Genomic DNA, 16,459 nt, shown 5'->3' with positions numbered 1-16,459 from the left:
TAAAAATGAACTTTTACTTTTACAACCTAATAATTCATATCCAATGTAACACTAAATATTTGGCTTTTATCTGGATTCTCCCAAGCACACACTCTGAACTAAAGGTAGAATTTGACATTTTGGGAAATAGTCGGGCATATCGTTAACCCTCTGTTGAAAATATATTGTTTTTATACTAATTGAACAAGTAAAACATAATGTGTTAGGTTAACTATAACCTACCTTGTCACATGTCGTAAATGGGCCCACAGAAGACATGTTGGGCTGTCGAACAGCAACCACAAACAACATGGCTACGGCAATACTGATAGAAACACACCCCAACAGAAACGCCTCTGACAATTACCCACACAATTACTTTATCAAAGTGCCATTAATGTGTTTTTAGAGTCCGTCAGAAGCATACAGTCCTTTAGCTATATCAAACAATAAAGACGTTTCTGACCCCCAAAACAAAGGCCGACCTTAACAACTCTTATTTTGAAGGCTGAGCCTCATTTCCGGTGCTGTCCTATCTACATCATCACCAGCTTCATTCGGCCACAACCACTGTCTCACTCTAGGTTTTTGAAGTCATCCCAGGGACGGTCCCGTCCTCCCCTGCTGAGCTTCCCCCTGTCGGCATAGAGGAGGTGCGGACAGACCCCGGGACGTCGTGCAGCGTTGCAGTAATCCAGCCGGAGATGAGATTAAGTTACTGGGGGGTTGATGGCAATCACGTCCCCGGGTAAAAAATCTGGTACCCATTAAAGATAATTTCAAAGGTTTTGAGGAGGTCGAGGGACACCGAAACGGCGACATTTCAGTGCAGTTCCTGTGTTTTTTTTTTTACATATTCACATCTCGTTTCCTGTTAGGATGAAAAATCACTTTCATATTCAAATGATATTCCTTCAGGGCCATTTGGCCTCTCCGTGGTTCTCAGTGATATGTTACTCATGTGGTTTGGGGTATTTTATCAACTGATTTATCATAATAACTTCACATTCCTAGTTATACTACTGCAAAATGTTCATATTTTCAAGTCATATTCTATTACAGTTAAATCATTTTAGCGCAGGCAACTTTTTAAGGGAAATTGCTAGAAATAAGTCTGTATTCTCAAACAAAGACAAATAGCGTCATTAAAATCAAGAAAAATCACAAAATAAAATACTTGGATTAAGTTGATTTCATAAATGAAGTTTCCCTACTACTTTGATTGATGAAAACAACATTGTAGATGACGTAGATTTTGGCATTTTAGTGCTAAATTATCTGTTTCAGGCTTAATCATTTTACAGTGTGCGTACTGTTATCTTCCTTTTAATGTCTGTTTCATAGGAAACAAGACCGATTTGCTTTGCTGTGATACACAATAACTTTCTTAACTTTCTCATTAGATGATATAGATCTTTTAATTTGTTTACTTTTGCTACAACAATGATTTCTGTTGCATAAAATGGTCCCAAACGGCAGCCAATACTTGACCACAATCTATCAAAATTAGACTGTAAGGTTCCCCAGCGGCCGTTTCCCCTTTTGACTCCTCCCAGGTGCAGTGATCATTCCAACAGTTCCTGTCTCCATAATCTCTCCAAGCCTGCAGATGCAGATCACTGATCAAAGGCAGAAAACAGCTGCATCAGACTTCAAAGAAATTAAACAGACCCACTCTTGTGTCTGCAGGTTATAGTGTCACACTGATGTGGCCCCGATGTTAATCTCTTTTACACTCGCTCAGTTCAAACCAAGTGATTTACAGGAAAAAGATACAGATAACACCAACCGTGCCAGCTATAAAATCATCAGAGCTTTAAAAAACATAACACAGACATCCAACCCAGATCTGTTTAGCTACTTTCTTTGGATAACACATCCTTCAAACAGGCTCAGTAATAGCTGGAGTTTGACCCGGTCCACCACAGCTTAGACTCCAGACTCGCCTGAGATGATAAAGCGACTAATTACTTGCTTTCCTAAAGGCTTCAAAACTGTTATTTTACTGTCGGCTATAATTGGAGCAGCAGGCTGGTATTAGGGCCCAGATAGGGATCGTGGCATGCTGATAAAAAGCAGCTGAGGGTCAGGTATCTTGCAGCCTCGCTCCTGCTGGTCCTCATTCAGAGGTTGGGACCTCATTTGCCGGGTCAAGGCTTTTTTAGCAGTGGGCTCAGATTAACAGAGAGCTGAGAAAGCACACAGGAATTCCACATTCACCACGCTGCTGCCCTGTTTAGATACAACGTAAGAACAACTCGGATTGTCTTGTGTGCAGCAGGAGAGAGTCGCTGGTGCTACAGGCCTGAAAGACAGGAAGCAAGATGACTTTTCCTCATGCAGTGCCGACACAGTATGATGGATGCTCTCGAATTTAAATATACAGCATGTGGTGCAGCATGTGTTTTTGTATTAGCATGCATATTTGCACATGTACATGCAGTCCTTCTCCTCCTCTTGTTGCCCCGTTAAGGCAAGAGCATGCCAGTGTGTGCCAGGTCTCTGCAGGAAGCTCAGGCTTACTGTCAGTGTGACGGAAGCTAGAGCAGAACTTTTTACCTGAGGAGGGCTTGTGGAGCATGTCGGGACACAATTAAGTGGGATATACCTGCAAACAATTGAGCAAGTAGTGTTTAGAGTGTTTTAAACTGATCTGCAGTTATGCTGCGCAGCACAAGGCTTAATTATGCCAACTCACTAATAGGATCTGTGCTGGTGAGCAGATCCATAAAAATAGAACAATCCTTTGAGGTCACCCTCATCTCTCCAACAGCACAACCTGCTGCTTTTGTTCTGGAGTCTGGTGTTTTCCTCACAACATTTACAAAGGTAATTATTTAGCTAGTTATTTAGTTTTTGTTCTGATCACAATGATTCCTTCTGTAACGGTGCACTTGGAGAAGGTATTTCTTCACAGGCAGCATCAAATGCAATAGTCATTTTCCATGAAGATGGATTTTAGGACTCATGCATGGACAGTGGGATACAACACATGCAACACATGCAACCTGAGAGATACAAACAGTAAAGCTTTGTGTTGTCAGGGAAAGGTAATGAAAATAATTAGCTTCAGCATTGAAAAGATCCACAATATGACATATTTATGTTGTGTGGGCACTGCCAGTTTGATTCATATTATTATTATTTTGTTTATATCTTTTCATTTTGTTGATTGACACATGTACACAGAGATTTAATGCAAAGTATAACAGCACTGTTGCTGAATGCCCACCTTTGCAAGTGCTAGAAGAGTCCTCTATCGTATTTACTAAGGAATGAATAAATAGTTATTTGAGCTCTTAATCTTGTGAATTCATAATAATAAATAGAATGTCAGTGTATTATTGTTATTATCCTTGTTATGTAAGGTGATTATATATGACAGTTGTCTGCAGGAGCATCATCTTTATCTGGCTTTACGCTGATGTGATATGTCATGCTAATGAGTTCACTCTGGGATGATAAATGGCTCTTTGTGTTGTTTTAACATTTAAATGGCCTCTGCATTAAAATGCTTGAGAACTGGCACCACCTTGTGGCAGGTTCCATGGCCGGTACATGACACGTCTATATGAAGAGCTGGTACTGTGTGGCGCTCCACAGCAGAATAATGAGTAACTTCTTTACTTTTTACAGAGCTCAAGACAGGATGAGGAGGCTGCTTGTTCAAATCCTTTGCATCACCGAAGTCCTGCTCTGTGCGGCCGACTCTCCTCTGCTGAGCGAGGACACGGTGAAAAGTGAGACGTTCAATAACAGAAAAAACACTGAGATGTACTTCTTCTTACCAGTATTGGTTGATTACAGTATGTTCCATTGATGTGTGTGTAGAGCTGTCTGCAGCAGGAGAGCAGTGCGTGGATGAGGAAATAAAGCGGGTGTTACTCGGAGTGAAGCATGTGAAGGAAACGATGGAGAAAAAAGAGGAGAGCCACCGACATCTCATGGAGGCCCTGAGACACAGCAGGGACAAGAAGAAGGTATGAACTGTGTTTCTGCCACAGTGTGTAGTTGAGCAGTTACACGCCAGTCTTTGTGATTTATTCTGAAGCTCATGACATATTTTCTGCCTCATTAAGGCAAAGCCACACAAAGCCTCACAGAGAAACCTCAAAGCAGACAGTGAAGAATGAATGTGGGAGTGGGGCTGGTTTAGGGAGTCGGGGTGTAGCTTTACCGCAGTCAGGATAAATGAACTGTCTGTAGATTTAACATCATTTCAAAAATAAAAGGCTTTCTGCCAACCACATCATATACACTCTGGCTTATTAAGATGTAATGTATCCGTGACAGCATTTTCTCTTTTTGGGGTTTCTTCAGGGGGCGATGCAGCTGGTCCGGGAAACAGAGCAGAAACTAGAGGAGGCTGAGCAGCAGTGTCAATATTTAACCAAATCCTCCTTTGAAGAATGTCAGCCATGTCTTGAAGATACTTGCAAGGCCTTCTACACGTCTACATGTCGCCGCGGCTTTGCCTCCTTCTCATTCAAGGTTATAACGGTCTCAGACATTCAAAATGATAAGAGTTGAGACTGATTTGTTTCAGGCTCCAGCTGTGATGGTTCCTCTATAGGCTACATTTCTCTCCGCAGGTGGAGGAGTTTTTCAGGAGAATGGCCGTCCAGCTGGAGGCCGAGGAGCATGTTTACAATCAAAACGAGGAGAGCGTGGGTCACACCGACTCACCCGAGAACCAGCTCCCAGAGGACGGTGCAGATCTGGAGCTTCTGCAGGCCGACGCGTCGTTCGGCCGGCTGCTGTCGAACACCAGCCTCCTGTACGACCGCAGCACCGCGCTGGTGAAAAGGATGCAACAGGTGTTCGGGCATTCCTTCCTGGCGGCCTTCACCGCAGAGGTCCGACCCAGCCCGCTGTCTTCCATGCAGGGCAGCTCCGGCGCTGGCTTCTTCGGGACGTTGGGTCTGGATCACATCCTCGAGTCGGTGTCTGACTTCGGGAGGAATGTGCTGGATGAACTGAGCTCCACAGTGGCCGACGTATTTGAGGAGATACAAGAAGCAGAGATGTACTTTCAGCAACCAAGCACAGGTATCTGATGCCAATCGAAGTAAAACATTTGTATTTACACTACAGACCATTTTTAAAGTTTTAAACATTCAAAATGTGTCCTGTTTATTTCCTGTTGCAGTGCAAGAAACTCATAAAAAAAGTGTATTGTTGTGTTGTTGTTGTCAAAATGTATTTGATTGTTATAAAGCATCTCAATAACTTGACTGTTAATGATATTTAATAATCTCCAGGAGTGTTAACGTCAGCCAGCTCTCTCTCTATAATGTTTCCTATTATTGTCAAGAGGTTGCATCTTATATGCCTCTATGAATCTGGACCTACGTGCTACATTTTAAATGGCGTCACGATGACATAATGACCTTTCCTTTTAAAGATTCCTTGTTGCTAAGTATGTGAATGACATCTGACAGGAAGTAAACATGGACCCAAACTGTTGATTAGCAATGCAGTTCAATTGACACGGCCTATGTATAAAATACTAATATATCCAATGTTGACATCTGTTAGTGTATGTTTATCTACAAAAGGTACAGCAGACCTGTCTGCTGTGGGACAGCCACAGAGCAGACATCTGTGCAGACGACTGCGCAGACAAGCATCAGAGTGCTGGCAGCTCCAAAGTTTGTGTGAGACGTGTGAAGATTATCTGTTAAAAGGTAAATAATGGGCACAAAGAACATGTTTTATTTAGTGAGCACTATTGGTTTCATATCTATTTAGCAGTCACACAGAACAGATTTGCACGAATGTTCCTGTCTTGACCTTAAATGCAAATTATGGTCTTTCATACATTGCAGAGTTCATCTTAATCTTTTTACAACTATTCTTTCAACTGGGGGGGAATAATAGGCATTATGAGTGAAAACATTTAGCAGGATGGTAATATTTTTCATGTGCTCATTTGTACTCACAGAGTGTCCCGGCATCCAGCAGTTACACTCTGAGACGGAGGAGATGCACATGCTGCTCAACGCCTCCCGTCAGCAGTACGACGACAGGCTGCAGCTGGTCCAGAGACACACAGCGGACACGCAGAGATGGCTCGGGGACATGGAGGACAAGTACGGCTGGGTCGGCCGGCTGTCCAATAGCACCGTGGGCCCACGCGGCACCTTCAGTGTGATCACAGTACGTCTGCAGTAATGTTTGTCTCTGTCTCATAGTAGGTCATTTGGGATGTTATGAGGGTTGCTAAGTGCCAAATGTGCTTTACTACTTGTGTTATTTACAGTTAATCCTACATGTGGTTTAATTCTGTCATAGATAATTGACTTGATCCCTAAAATGAATCAACACAGTTTAAATTAAAGCTCCAAAGCCAAAGTATATAAAATAGCCTACAATGTGTATGATTATTTTGGCTGGCAGGAATCTTGTTAGTTATTATTTTATTATTGTATTTTTGCCATCACTGATGCAGTTCCACTTATTCTTGTTTTTCAGGTGACTGCACAGCAGCAGCAGCTGAAGACCATGAGACCTAAAGCTGAGAGCAGTGTGGTTGTAACCTTACTGGACTCAGGCCCAGTAACCGTCTCCGTCCCCTCAGAGCTGGAGGTGGACGACCCCGTTTTTATCCTGTATGTAGCTCAGGAGGCTCTGGCACTCCATAAACAGCAGATAAGAGGTATTGATCCCTGCAGTGTTGTGGCTTAGTTAATTATCTGGCTCCTAGCTTCAGCTGGCAGAGCTCCAACTTCAATTTGAGTAAAATGAAATGTGATAATTTGAAACTGCCAACTTCACACCATGACAAATCCCATGTGCATTTCTTCAAATGCAATCTTCTCCTGAAAGCCACAATGCAAATGATATTATATGTTATAATCTAAAATGATGAGGTAACTAAGAAACGATCATAAATTGAATCCTTCATTGACTTTCTATTAAAAGATTAAATGCACCACCCATGTGCAATGCAGCATTGTTATTTGTAGCCATGGAAATATTTAAGCTTTTGTCGATCTTTAAAAACTGTTTTATGTTTTGTTTTTTCTACTTGAATTGAGTAAAGTTCAGATGCTGAATAAAGAGTCCAGTTCTTGGACTCTTTAACGATTAAGCATATCTTTGTAAAACTTGAACATGCACAGCTTTTATTCTTTGTATTCATGTGTTCATTCTTAGGGTTTAAAATGTTTATGCAATCAATGTATGTGCGCTGTGCTTGAGCCATTCTTTTGTTTTTGTCACAAGTCATCCAAATAAAAGGAATCGTTCACGTAATGACTTTTTCCATCAAAATTTAAAATATAATATCTGCATATCATTCTTCAGTTTTTGGAACAATCTGTATTTATGGTAGGGCAACATACTTGAATTAAATTTCAAAGGAGTTTATATTTATTAGTATTTATAAGTAGTCCCTTATCTCGTATCAGTAACTATAGTTTTATTATTATTTTCTGATTCACTTTTGGTAGTCATGGTGCAAGAAAGTACTGATAAGAATGTTTTATGTTTCCTGTTTTTGTTTTTTTGTTGTGAAAATAACAAGTGTAAAAAGCAGGGTGCGCTTTTCTTCTGTACTCTCGCGAGATTTCGTATCATAACGGAAGCAGTCCTCGAAATCACGCAGGTTGAAGGAAATGTGGCAGAAGCAATGGGAAGAAGACAGGAAAGGACGATGGTTTTTACCGAGTTCAGAGGAAAGTGGGAGAAATGAGATGTGCAGGAAGGAACAGGAGAGAGGAAACGGTAATACCAAGGCTTAGATTTGGACATACAGGCCTAAACGGTATGTTTAAAAAATAGGTAAACATGAAACAGGGAAATGTGACTATTGTGAGCAAGAGGAAACAATAGAGCATGTAATTGTACAATATCAGAAATATGAGCAGGAAAGAGGGCAGCTGATTGGAGATCTGGGCAAGATGAAGGTACGGTTGGATATAGTGGATATTCTGCAAAATAACTCAAAAAGTGAGTTATCAAGTATTATTTCAATATCTTAGATTAATTAATATTATTACGAAAATATGAGCTCGTTGTTTTGTTTTGTTTCTTTTTTCTTTTCCTTTTCAATTTAATTTAGTATATAAGTATCCTATTAGACATCCTGATCCACACTCCATACCAGTTGGTGGCGGTAATGCACTAATTCATTGTTTGCCAACCGCCAATAAATCTCAAAAAAGAAAAAGAAAGAAAGAAATCACGCGGGGAAAACACTTCTTTCTGTCAAATCGTGCAAGCTACTCTTTTGTTTACTAAAAATGCCCACCACTTCAGAAATACACACCGCAGACGGCTGTACAGTGGAGGAGGAGGAGGAGAAGAATAATTCTGCAGCGGCGGAAGAGAAGAAGAACGTCGGTGTTTTCTGCGATGAACGCGGGTACCTGGATCAGATCGAGTACATCATGCAGCACGGCCGCAGGAAGGGGGACCGAACCGGGACCGGAGTCGTGTCTATGTTCGGTGCTCAGGCCAGATACAGTCTGAGAGGTGTGTTAGTTATCTTTGGTGTTAAATGTCATTACTGTACATGCAATAAACGTAAACTGCAAAAGAAACTCAAAGCAAAGTAAATTATGCAGAATGTACCATTTCAATGTAATACATACACTAATAAAAAATAACATGTTTACATGTGGTTTAAACAGTCAATAGTGCATCCTTTATTATGAAGTGAAAATCTTAATCTGCAAAGTAACTAATAAATATAACTGTCAAATATTTGGAGTGGAGTAAGAGGTACAAATATCTTTGCATTTTAGTGGCGTGGCAGTTTAAAATATTTAAGTAAAACTTTAGTTCATGCAAAGAGATGTTTGTGGTGTCAGCAGTACATAGTTTAAATACAAGGGAGCACTGACAGGTTTATTTACATTACAAATATTTACCAAATGTGATTTTTGTAATTGTCTTATGTAAATAGTGCTGATTTTTTTTATATACGCACACGTAATCAGTGCTGGCCTCAAAGATCCAGCATGTTTGGCTATTAAATGTACTTTGTTACTTTCCACCACTTGCAAATGTTAAATAACCTTTTTCCTGGTTTTACTCGTAGATCAGTTCCCCTTGCTGACGACCAAGAGAGTGTTTTGGAGAGGCATTCTTGAAGAACTGCTGTGGTTTGTTAAGGTGAGAATGACACAAGATCGACCCATTTCTTTTCAACTCAACCAAATTATTTTGCAAAAACAACATTTTCTTACTTTCCTCTAGTGATTTATAGCCATGCAGGTAGTTTTGGGAAAGAGCTGACCCTTTAAGTACACTTGCAGCATTTCTGTCTACCTTATTTGTGTCAAAAAAAGCTCTGAATTGGGCTCTGATGTTTCTTCTCTTGTGTGGTCACAGGGATCAACAAATGCCAAGGAGCTCTCAGAGAAAGGGGTGAAGATTTGGGAAGCCAACGGGTCACGTGACTTCCTGGACAACCTCGGGTTCACGGATCGAGAGGAAGGCGACCTGGGACCCGTGTATGGTTTCCAGTGGAGGCACTTCGGCGCCGAGTACACAAACATGCATGCAGGTGAAGTTACAGTAGAGCTACACGCATATATATATATATATATATATATATATATATCTCAAATATAATATGATGTAAGTACATTTGAAGCTGCAGTTAGCTTAGCTTAGAGTAACTTACTCCTTTTAAACTTCACTAGATAACACATAGTATGTGATTTGTTGGATTATTTATTCCTTTAAATATATCATATTTCGAAGGCATATTACACAGATGCAGCTTCACACACTTACCAGAATACTGTGCCTCTGCTCTTAAATGATCCTTTTTTTTTGTTTTATTAATTCCTTCCACAGATTACACAGGACAAGGTGTTGACCAGCTGCAGAAGGTCATTGACACCCTCAACAAGAACCCAGAGGACAGGCGGATCATCATGTGCGCTTGGAACCCTAAAGGTCCGGCACGTGCAAAATCTAAATCTACTTGAACTAATCCTAAACTATCATTTTAATTTGAACGTCTTCTCCTGCAGACCTGCCCCTCATGGCGCTGCCCCCCTGCCACGCCTTGTGTCAGTTCTACGTGTGTGACGGCGAGCTGTCGTGTCAGCTGTACCAGCGCTCGGGCGACATGGGCCTCGGGGTGCCTTTCAATATCGCCAGCTATGCACTTCTTATCTACATGATCGCACACATCACGGGACTCAAGGTAAAAGCACTTTTGTCCAAAAACAACCTCATTTTAAGTGTGTTGTTGTGTGCTCAACATACTTTATTTTTTACTGTCCCTGCAGCCGGGCGACTTCATTCACACACTGGGAGACGCTCACATCTACATCAACCACATGGAGCCTCTCAAAGTGCAGGTGGGTCAGTTAAAGACGGCTTTCCGTCTCCCTGCTCTCGGCCTGCTCTCTGACTTACTCGTCTTGTCTAAATTTCGCAGCTTCAGAGGGAGATCCGGCCCTTCCCCAAGCTGAAGATCCTGAGGAAAGTGGAGAGCATCGATGATTTCCGCACAGAAGACTTTGAGATCTGCGACTACAACCCTCATCCCACCATTAAGATGCAGATGGCTGTGTAAAGATCCAACTTAGATTAGAAAATGTGAAACACGTTGCTTATATTTTGTCATTCATTCACATTTTAAAAGTTCAGTTCATCCAAATCACAAAAAAGGTTAAGTGGTTTCATTTCCTTCTGATTTTGGTGAACTGGCACTTAAAACCACACAAAGTATTTTCTTCTATAACTAAGTGTAAAAATGCCAGTTAGTTGTGAAATTTTCCTTTTTTCTGGATTTGTACAGAATTGTTGACCCAAAGGAGCCGAGCAGCAACACACACAGGTCTGAATACAACAGTTCCTGCTACACTTGCAGTGTTATTAGGTTATTATTACATATTCACTCCACTTTGCCAAGTCTGATTATAAGACTAAAAAGGAGCCTTCTGTAAAATGTTTATTAGTTTGTCTTCAGCTTCCAAACATCTCCTTCAGGGTACTGGTGTCTCTGCACTGATGATTCCAGCATCTCACAAGAGTAGCCTGGATCCTGAGAACAATGAGCACAGCGTACTCAAACAAGTGCACTTCTGAAATACGTGCATTTCCTTTTTCCTGCTACTTTTGTTTTCACTCCATCACATTTATTTGATACCTTAAAGTTACTTTTCAGATTATACAAAATGTAATTAATAAATGTGTTGTTATAGTTGAAAATAAGACTTTATTGATCTCTTGGTGAAATTCACAAGCCACCCGGCGGTATATAGAGTGAAACATATGTTCCACCTTTACTAGCTGCAACAATAAAATGTACATAGTCGTGCATCAATAATTGTAATTCAATAAAATCAAATACATATTCTGAAATCAGCCAATCTGCATATATCATACTTTACCTTTTGGTATTGCAAGTATATTTTATATTCATTTTGTACGTCATCGTTTCCATCGGTCCTTCGTCTTACCTTGGGAGGCATGTAGTGGGCGTCATGAATCACCACAGGACTGGTGAAGTGTTCATGCAGGTGATCCACATATTCACACATTCTGGCAAGTAAAAAAAGGAAAATTGCTGAAAATAATTTGCTAATCTGTTTCAGTCACGAGCTCTTAACAGAAACAAATCCTGCTCTTACCGGTTGCTGAGACTCGCAGACACACCGATGTAGTCGAACAGAATCAGATGCTGGACGAGCTCACAGAGACCGACTCCTCCAGCGTGAGGACAAACGGGCACTAAGAGAAGAGACAGTAGTATTTGTATTGTAGCCATGTTTTTCATACAGATATCACACTTTGAATATGCTAATTTACCCCGGAACTTGTGGGCCATCAGCAGCACAGCCAGGTTCTCGTTGACGCTGCCCAGCCGACAGCTGTCTATCTGGACAAACTGCAGGGCCGAGGCCTGGAGGAACTGCTTGAACATCACCCTGTTGTGACACTGGAGAGGAAACGGTAACTCAACAAATGTCAATTCATCAGCCAGTGATACGTATGCTCGAACAAACATGAGGTCTGACCTGCTCCCCTGATGCCACTCCAATCCCGAGTGGAGCCAAAGCCTGCAACAACGAAGTCAAACATCTTTTATCAGTCGTCAACAGTGGACGGATTACTGAACAGATGCCCAGAGGCAAAGAAACACAAAACAACCACAAATAGACATAAAACTTAGAAGCAACAATACCACAAAGAGACAAACAACGACCACAAAGAGACAAACAACGACTTGCATTTTGTCTTTCCTTCCATCTGGTTGTCTTGCTTCTATGTTGAAGGGGTGAGGGGCTTTAATAACGGTTTATAGACATTTTAATAGTTGCAGTCACTTATTTATTGTATTTAAGTTGTAAAAATGTATCTTTTGTTTCTATTCTATTATCATTTTAAATATATATTTTTTTATTTCATGCTGTCTTCCTACCATTACTATTATTATAGCTTTGAATTCTATTTTATTACATTTTATCATTTTATTGTCTGGCACGCATTGGTTTTAAGTTGTTACATTTTATATATTTTAATTTATTTATTTTTGTGCTTTATCTGTTGTTTTCTCGGTCCACACTTGTTCTGCACTAACCTCTATAAAATGTGCTCTATAAATACAGTTTGATTGATTGATTTTAAGTGTCTGTGCACAGAGGTCCAATTGTCTCTTTCATGTCTTCCAACATGGAAAATCTAACTTCTTTCTCACCTTGGAGATAGCAGCGTGACCCAGGATGTCATCTGGAGACGTGGGCTCCTCGATCCAAAGAGGTTTGAACTCGGCCAGGCTGGACACCCAGCTGATGGCCTCGGCTACGTCCCACCTCTGGTTGGCATCGATCATCTTAACACAACAACACTTTAGCACACTGTCATTTCTTAATATAAATACGATGTTGAGGGGGGGGAAACAACAACCATACCAAAGTGTTATCGGGCCCAATCATTTGCCTTATGAGGCGGCACCTGCGTATATCGTCCTCTAGATCAGCACCGACTTTCACCTTGAATTTGGTCCAACCGCTTTTAAGTGCATCTGTGCAGAGCTTCAGAAACACACAACTGTCACGCTTATTTGAAAACGTTTTTTTTTTTTTTTCCCCAACCTGAGAAACTACATTCGTAGCACTGAGACCTGTTTGAGCAGCTGGTCTGAGTACCCGAGCCACGCGCAGGAGGTGGTGTAGGCAGGATAACCCTCTTCCAGCATGTGGTCCTCTGGGAGGAGACAGAAGCAGTCCACTCAGTGTAATAAACACTCCAGGAGAAGTGTCTTTTAATCGAGCAATAGTGGAGTGCAGGGGGCTATTATGCACTCCTAAAAGCACTCCTGTTAGTTTCTAAAGAGGCAATTTCGTTCCGCAAAATCCCATTCAGCCATGTAATTAATGACTCTGTTTTTGTGTGCTCACCTCTCCGCTGCTTGCCCTCCTGTGCTTTCATCAGTATGTCTGAATGAGAAAAGAGAAGCATGAAGAGTGTTGATTTGACTCCACTGCATTCAGGTAAAAGAGAGTTTTCTTTCCATTAAACCAGTCTCACCTACAGCCTCCTCCTCTGTAAGTGCATCAGTGATGTATCTGAAGTCGATGCAGGAAACAATCTGCTTGGGATCCTGAATTGAGACGCATGAGACACGATATTTCCCAACGTGGTCACATCCTGGCCATAAATCAGACATCTACATTTCCCGTGACTCACCATGTCAACAAGCAGCTTCCACAGCGGCTGCAAGGAAAAAGACGACAACGGATCATGAGTCATGAAGTGTCGAGCTTGTAATCTAATAACGCCTGAGCAAACAGTTCCCCACCTTGCCCTCTGCCCTCGCCCACAGGTCCCACACAGCATTCAGGACTCCGGCTACGGCCAGGTGGATCACTCCTTTCTCTGGGCCGAGCTGGATCAGACGACAGTTTAAAAACATGAAGCACTGGAAGAGAACGCTTATCTGGAGCGTGCATCAAAAATGGGTTCAAAGAAAAGAGACAGAATGTGAAAAAATAACACCAGAATTAAGACCTGATGGAAATAAAGACAGTAAAAAAAGTGTGCGATCATTAACCAAGACTTAGAGACCTTTTGCACACATTATAAATTGCTTTACTTTTCTTTTTGCTTTGTATCCAAATAACCTCCGCCAGGTGTTTTTGGCTACATCCACCTGATACTATACGTTTTTGAAAAACCTGGTTTCAAGAGCGCTCTTTTACTCACGTTTAGTAACTTTTATTTGCCTCTTCCCATCAGTCTTAATCAGGACTTTGAGACCTTCAAAAACTAGAAGGTTTCAATTTTATATTGAAACAAGGATTCATGTGATCTAGGTAAGTGTCATGAATCAGACCGATGCCACGTATCTTATTAGAGTAAGAATAAATGGATTAAAAAAGGTATCTATGACAAGATGAGAGGATGTGAATCGCTCTCTCCCATGTTGTACAGCAAGGTGCTGTAAGCAAGATGGATAACGCTGTAAAAGCCACGAGGTAGGAAAAGAAAGCTCAAGTTATTCTACAAAGAACAGTTGCATATTAAATATGATAAAGTGTTGGTGTCAGTGTTATCTGTGTCCTTTGACACTATATTTTCAACACTCGCTTGGCTGTTCTCACCCATCTCATCTGGCCGTCGCTGGTCAGCAGGCGGTAAAATCCCCGGAAGTCGCTCACAATCTCCTGCAGGGATTTCCCAACAACCAGAGCAGCCACAGCCTCCACAGCACAAACCACTGCAGGTCACAATCACAACAAGTCAGCCTCTGAAAGACATCCGCACCTCACACGTACCACATGCTGTATATTGTACTAGCCTTTGAACAGATGCACATGAAACCGGTCGCATCGTGTTTAATATACTGTACATTACCACAAGATGGCGATGTAAGGTTCAACTTTGCATCTTATCATTACAGTATAGTCTTGAGAAAATAAATGCTGCCTTCAAGTACAGTGAAAAAAATGGAAGTATATGAGTATGAGCATGATAAATCAAAGTGGAGACCTTCGGACTAAACTTCACATTTTATTCACAGTTTGGAAATCTACAGCGTGTTAGTTAACTTTAGGCTCTTTTGTTATTTTTCTTCCACCGTACTGTTTTAGAGTTTTGCCACATACAACAAAACACAATGTTGGGAAGCTTATTTTGTGGCCTATCAGTTGATGGTAGTGTAATCCAGTCTGAATTGTTATTGGTAGCTAACGCTACTAACGCAAAGTGTGTCTGCTCTCCTGGGGACGATTGGGACAGTATTGTTTATACTTCCTACCTTGTTACAAAACGCAGACAAAAACAAGAAAGAGCCTTTTCCTTTTCCGAATTGAATAGCATGTTTACTCAAATGGCAGATGAAGACTCCGCAGAGCCAAGAACAAAGTGTCCTAACCTAAGTGGAATTCTGGGAGAATGCAGTCATTTATTGTTTGGCTTGGGCTCTAAAGAAAGTAATACATTGTGAGCAGACAAGTGCATCTGTTCAAGAATCAACTTATTTTCATTACTGACCCTGTTCTCCTATAGGCCTATGATGATCAAAGCCTATTAATAACAGTAGCATTTTCGAATTTCATATAATCAGCTGATGTATGGCCTAAATTATTTCACTCAACAACCTTTTGGTTCAATTCACAAATTGGAATGGAAGTTGCATTTACGCTCGAGGAAGGGGAAAATTCGGAGCTTGTTAGGAGCACCTGAACGCGGAAGTGACTTTGTTTGTATGCGTTATGCAAGTTATTCGTGGAGCGACATCGTTTCCATTAGTGCATGTACATATTGGAACGGACTGAGTGACATATAATGTTAACCTGTTATGTTAGGTGTTATTGTGTTTACAGAAAAGTTGTTCTAAGATGTTATCTGATATTTGTTGTTGCATTTACGGAGGTCAGTGAAGGCCTCACGCCTTGTGGGATGTTGTTGTTTTGTGGGGGTAATGGGGAGAGTTCGTCTATGACCGGAATCAGATGGTTAAGGATGTGAGACAACGTTAACGGTGTTGACTGTTTGTTTGGCGCAGCCTACGGCCCACAGTAGCCTGTGTACTGTCCGCAAATAAAGGACCACAAGTAATATAACGTCTCGTAGCTTTCCTGACCACGGGTCGCTACAATATTATGTAGAGATCTTACCGATCTCCGTGCCCTTCCCCAGAGTAAACGTGAAGCCGAAGCCCTTCAGCCCGCAGTCCGTGTCGATCACCACATACGCGACCGAGTAATCCGGGTCGGTGTGCTGCAGAGCAGGACATTACAGTGGAGAGAGGTCTCTGTGAATGGAAGCAACAAACATGCACACACACAGTGCAGGCACACTTCCTTACCATCGCATCGGAGCCGTGTTGCTCCAAAGACGTCGGGAATCTCACATCCTGGACTGTCAAACCAGTAATTTTGTGCAACATTGTTGAACTTGTTTTGTGATTCAGAGGCACCGTTTGGAGAACTTTCTTCTGAAGTGACCTGCAGTAGTTGAGCCCACCCACCTCAGTCTGTCATTGGTTGAAACATGACCCACTTGA

General features: G+C 41.5%; 3 protein-coding genes across 10 annotated transcripts; 2 read left to right on the top strand and 1 right to left on the bottom strand.

Moving 5' to 3' along the window:
* Positions 1-3,628: 3,628 nt before the first annotated feature.
* On the top strand, positions 3,629-6,666 carry LOC142937419 (clusterin-like protein 1). Its single transcript, XM_076080328.1, has 7 exons — positions 3,629-3,719; positions 3,811-3,959; positions 4,300-4,470; positions 4,572-5,028; positions 5,538-5,666; positions 5,924-6,138; positions 6,454-6,666. Exons 1-7 carry the CDS (start codon positions 3,629-3,631, stop codon positions 6,664-6,666), a joined length of 1,425 nt encoding a protein of 474 aa, XP_075936443.1.
* A 913-nt stretch (positions 6,667-7,579) lies between these two features.
* tyms (thymidylate synthetase) lies at positions 7,580-11,301 on the top strand. Of its 5 annotated transcripts, XM_076080330.1 has the most exons (8): positions 7,580-7,707; positions 8,242-8,457; positions 9,026-9,099; positions 9,319-9,493; positions 9,790-9,891; positions 9,969-10,144; positions 10,230-10,301; positions 10,382-11,301. In XM_076080330.1, the coding sequence occupies exons 1-8, from the start codon at positions 7,599-7,601 to the stop codon at positions 10,517-10,519; spliced, it is 1,062 nt and encodes a 353-aa protein (XP_075936445.1). In that variant the 5' UTR covers positions 7,580-7,598; the 3' UTR covers positions 10,520-11,301. The 5 variants fall into 5 exon arrangements, with proteins under 5 accessions (XP_075936445.1, XP_075936444.1, XP_075936446.1 ...); XM_076080329.1 differs by having other exon boundaries at positions 9,969-10,301; XM_076080331.1 differs by having other exon boundaries at positions 7,580-7,747; positions 9,969-10,301.
* On the bottom strand, positions 9,753-16,413 carry enosf1 (enolase superfamily member 1). Of its 4 annotated transcripts, none has more exons than XM_076080324.1 (15): positions 16,262-16,413; positions 16,071-16,173; positions 14,553-14,668; positions 13,751-13,888; positions 13,639-13,665; positions 13,480-13,552; positions 13,350-13,388; positions 13,073-13,155; positions 12,861-12,983; positions 12,647-12,781; positions 11,967-12,008; positions 11,758-11,887; positions 11,580-11,679; positions 11,409-11,490; positions 9,753-10,990 (listed from the first exon to the last, which is right to left on the bottom strand). In XM_076080324.1, the coding sequence occupies exons 1-15, from the start codon at positions 16,340-16,342 to the stop codon at positions 10,901-10,903; spliced, it is 1,362 nt and encodes a 453-aa protein (XP_075936439.1). In that variant the 5' UTR covers positions 16,343-16,413; the 3' UTR covers positions 9,753-10,900. The 4 variants fall into 4 exon arrangements, with proteins under 4 accessions (XP_075936439.1, XP_075936440.1, XP_075936441.1 ...); XM_076080325.1 differs by having other exon boundaries at positions 13,751-13,837; XM_076080326.1 differs by lacking the exon at positions 16,071-16,173 and having other exon boundaries at positions 16,262-16,390.
* Between the last annotated feature and the right edge of the window lie 46 nt (positions 16,414-16,459).

Source organism: Anarhichas minor, unplaced genomic scaffold, assembly GCF_050575085.1.
Source record: "Anarhichas minor isolate MPS153535 unplaced genomic scaffold, ASM5057508v1 ptg000074l, whole genome shotgun sequence".
NCBI classification, from domain to species: domain Eukaryota; kingdom Metazoa; phylum Chordata; class Actinopteri; order Perciformes; family Anarhichadidae; genus Anarhichas; species Anarhichas minor.
This window is presented reverse-complemented; position numbering and strand designations above follow the sequence as displayed.

What these genes read in the sequence shown, in the direction of transcription:
- LOC142937419 (XM_076080328.1), top strand. Translation starts at nt 3,629, where the DNA reads ATGAGGAGGCTGCTTGTTCAAATCCTTTGCATCACCGAAGTCCTGCTC. An exon ending in CTTTCAGCAACCAAGCACAG is followed by an intron (nt 5,029 to 5,537) that starts GTATCTGATGCC and finishes TATCTACAAAAG; the next exon opens with GTACAGCAGACCTGTCTGCT. An exon ending in GCACCTTCAGTGTGATCACA is followed by an intron (nt 6,139 to 6,453) that starts GTACGTCTGCAG and finishes CTTGTTTTTCAG; the next exon opens with GTGACTGCACAGCAGCAGCA.
- tyms (XM_076080329.1), top strand. Translation starts at nt 7,599, where the DNA reads ATGTGGCAGAAGCAATGGGAAGAAGACAGGAAAGGACGATGGTTTTTA. An exon ending in GGCCAGATACAGTCTGAGAG is followed by an intron (nt 8,458 to 9,025) that starts GTGTGTTAGTTA and finishes TTTTACTCGTAG; the next exon opens with ATCAGTTCCCCTTGCTGACG. An exon ending in GTGCGCTTGGAACCCTAAAG is followed by an intron (nt 9,892 to 9,968) that starts GTCCGGCACGTG and finishes CTTCTCCTGCAG; the next exon opens with ACCTGCCCCTCATGGCGCTG.
- enosf1 (XM_076080324.1), bottom strand. Translation starts at nt 16,342, where the DNA reads ATGTTGCACAAAATTACTGGTTTGACAGTCCAGGATGTGAGATTCCCG. An exon ending in GGGCGAGGGCAGAGGGCAAG is followed by an intron (nt 13,666 to 13,750) that starts GTGGGGAACTGT and finishes TTTTCCTTGCAG; the next exon opens with CCGCTGTGGAAGCTGCTTGT. An exon ending in TCTGCGAGTCTCAGCAACCG is followed by an intron (nt 11,491 to 11,579) that starts GTAAGAGCAGGA and finishes TTTACTTGCCAG; the next exon opens with AATGTGTGAATATGTGGATC.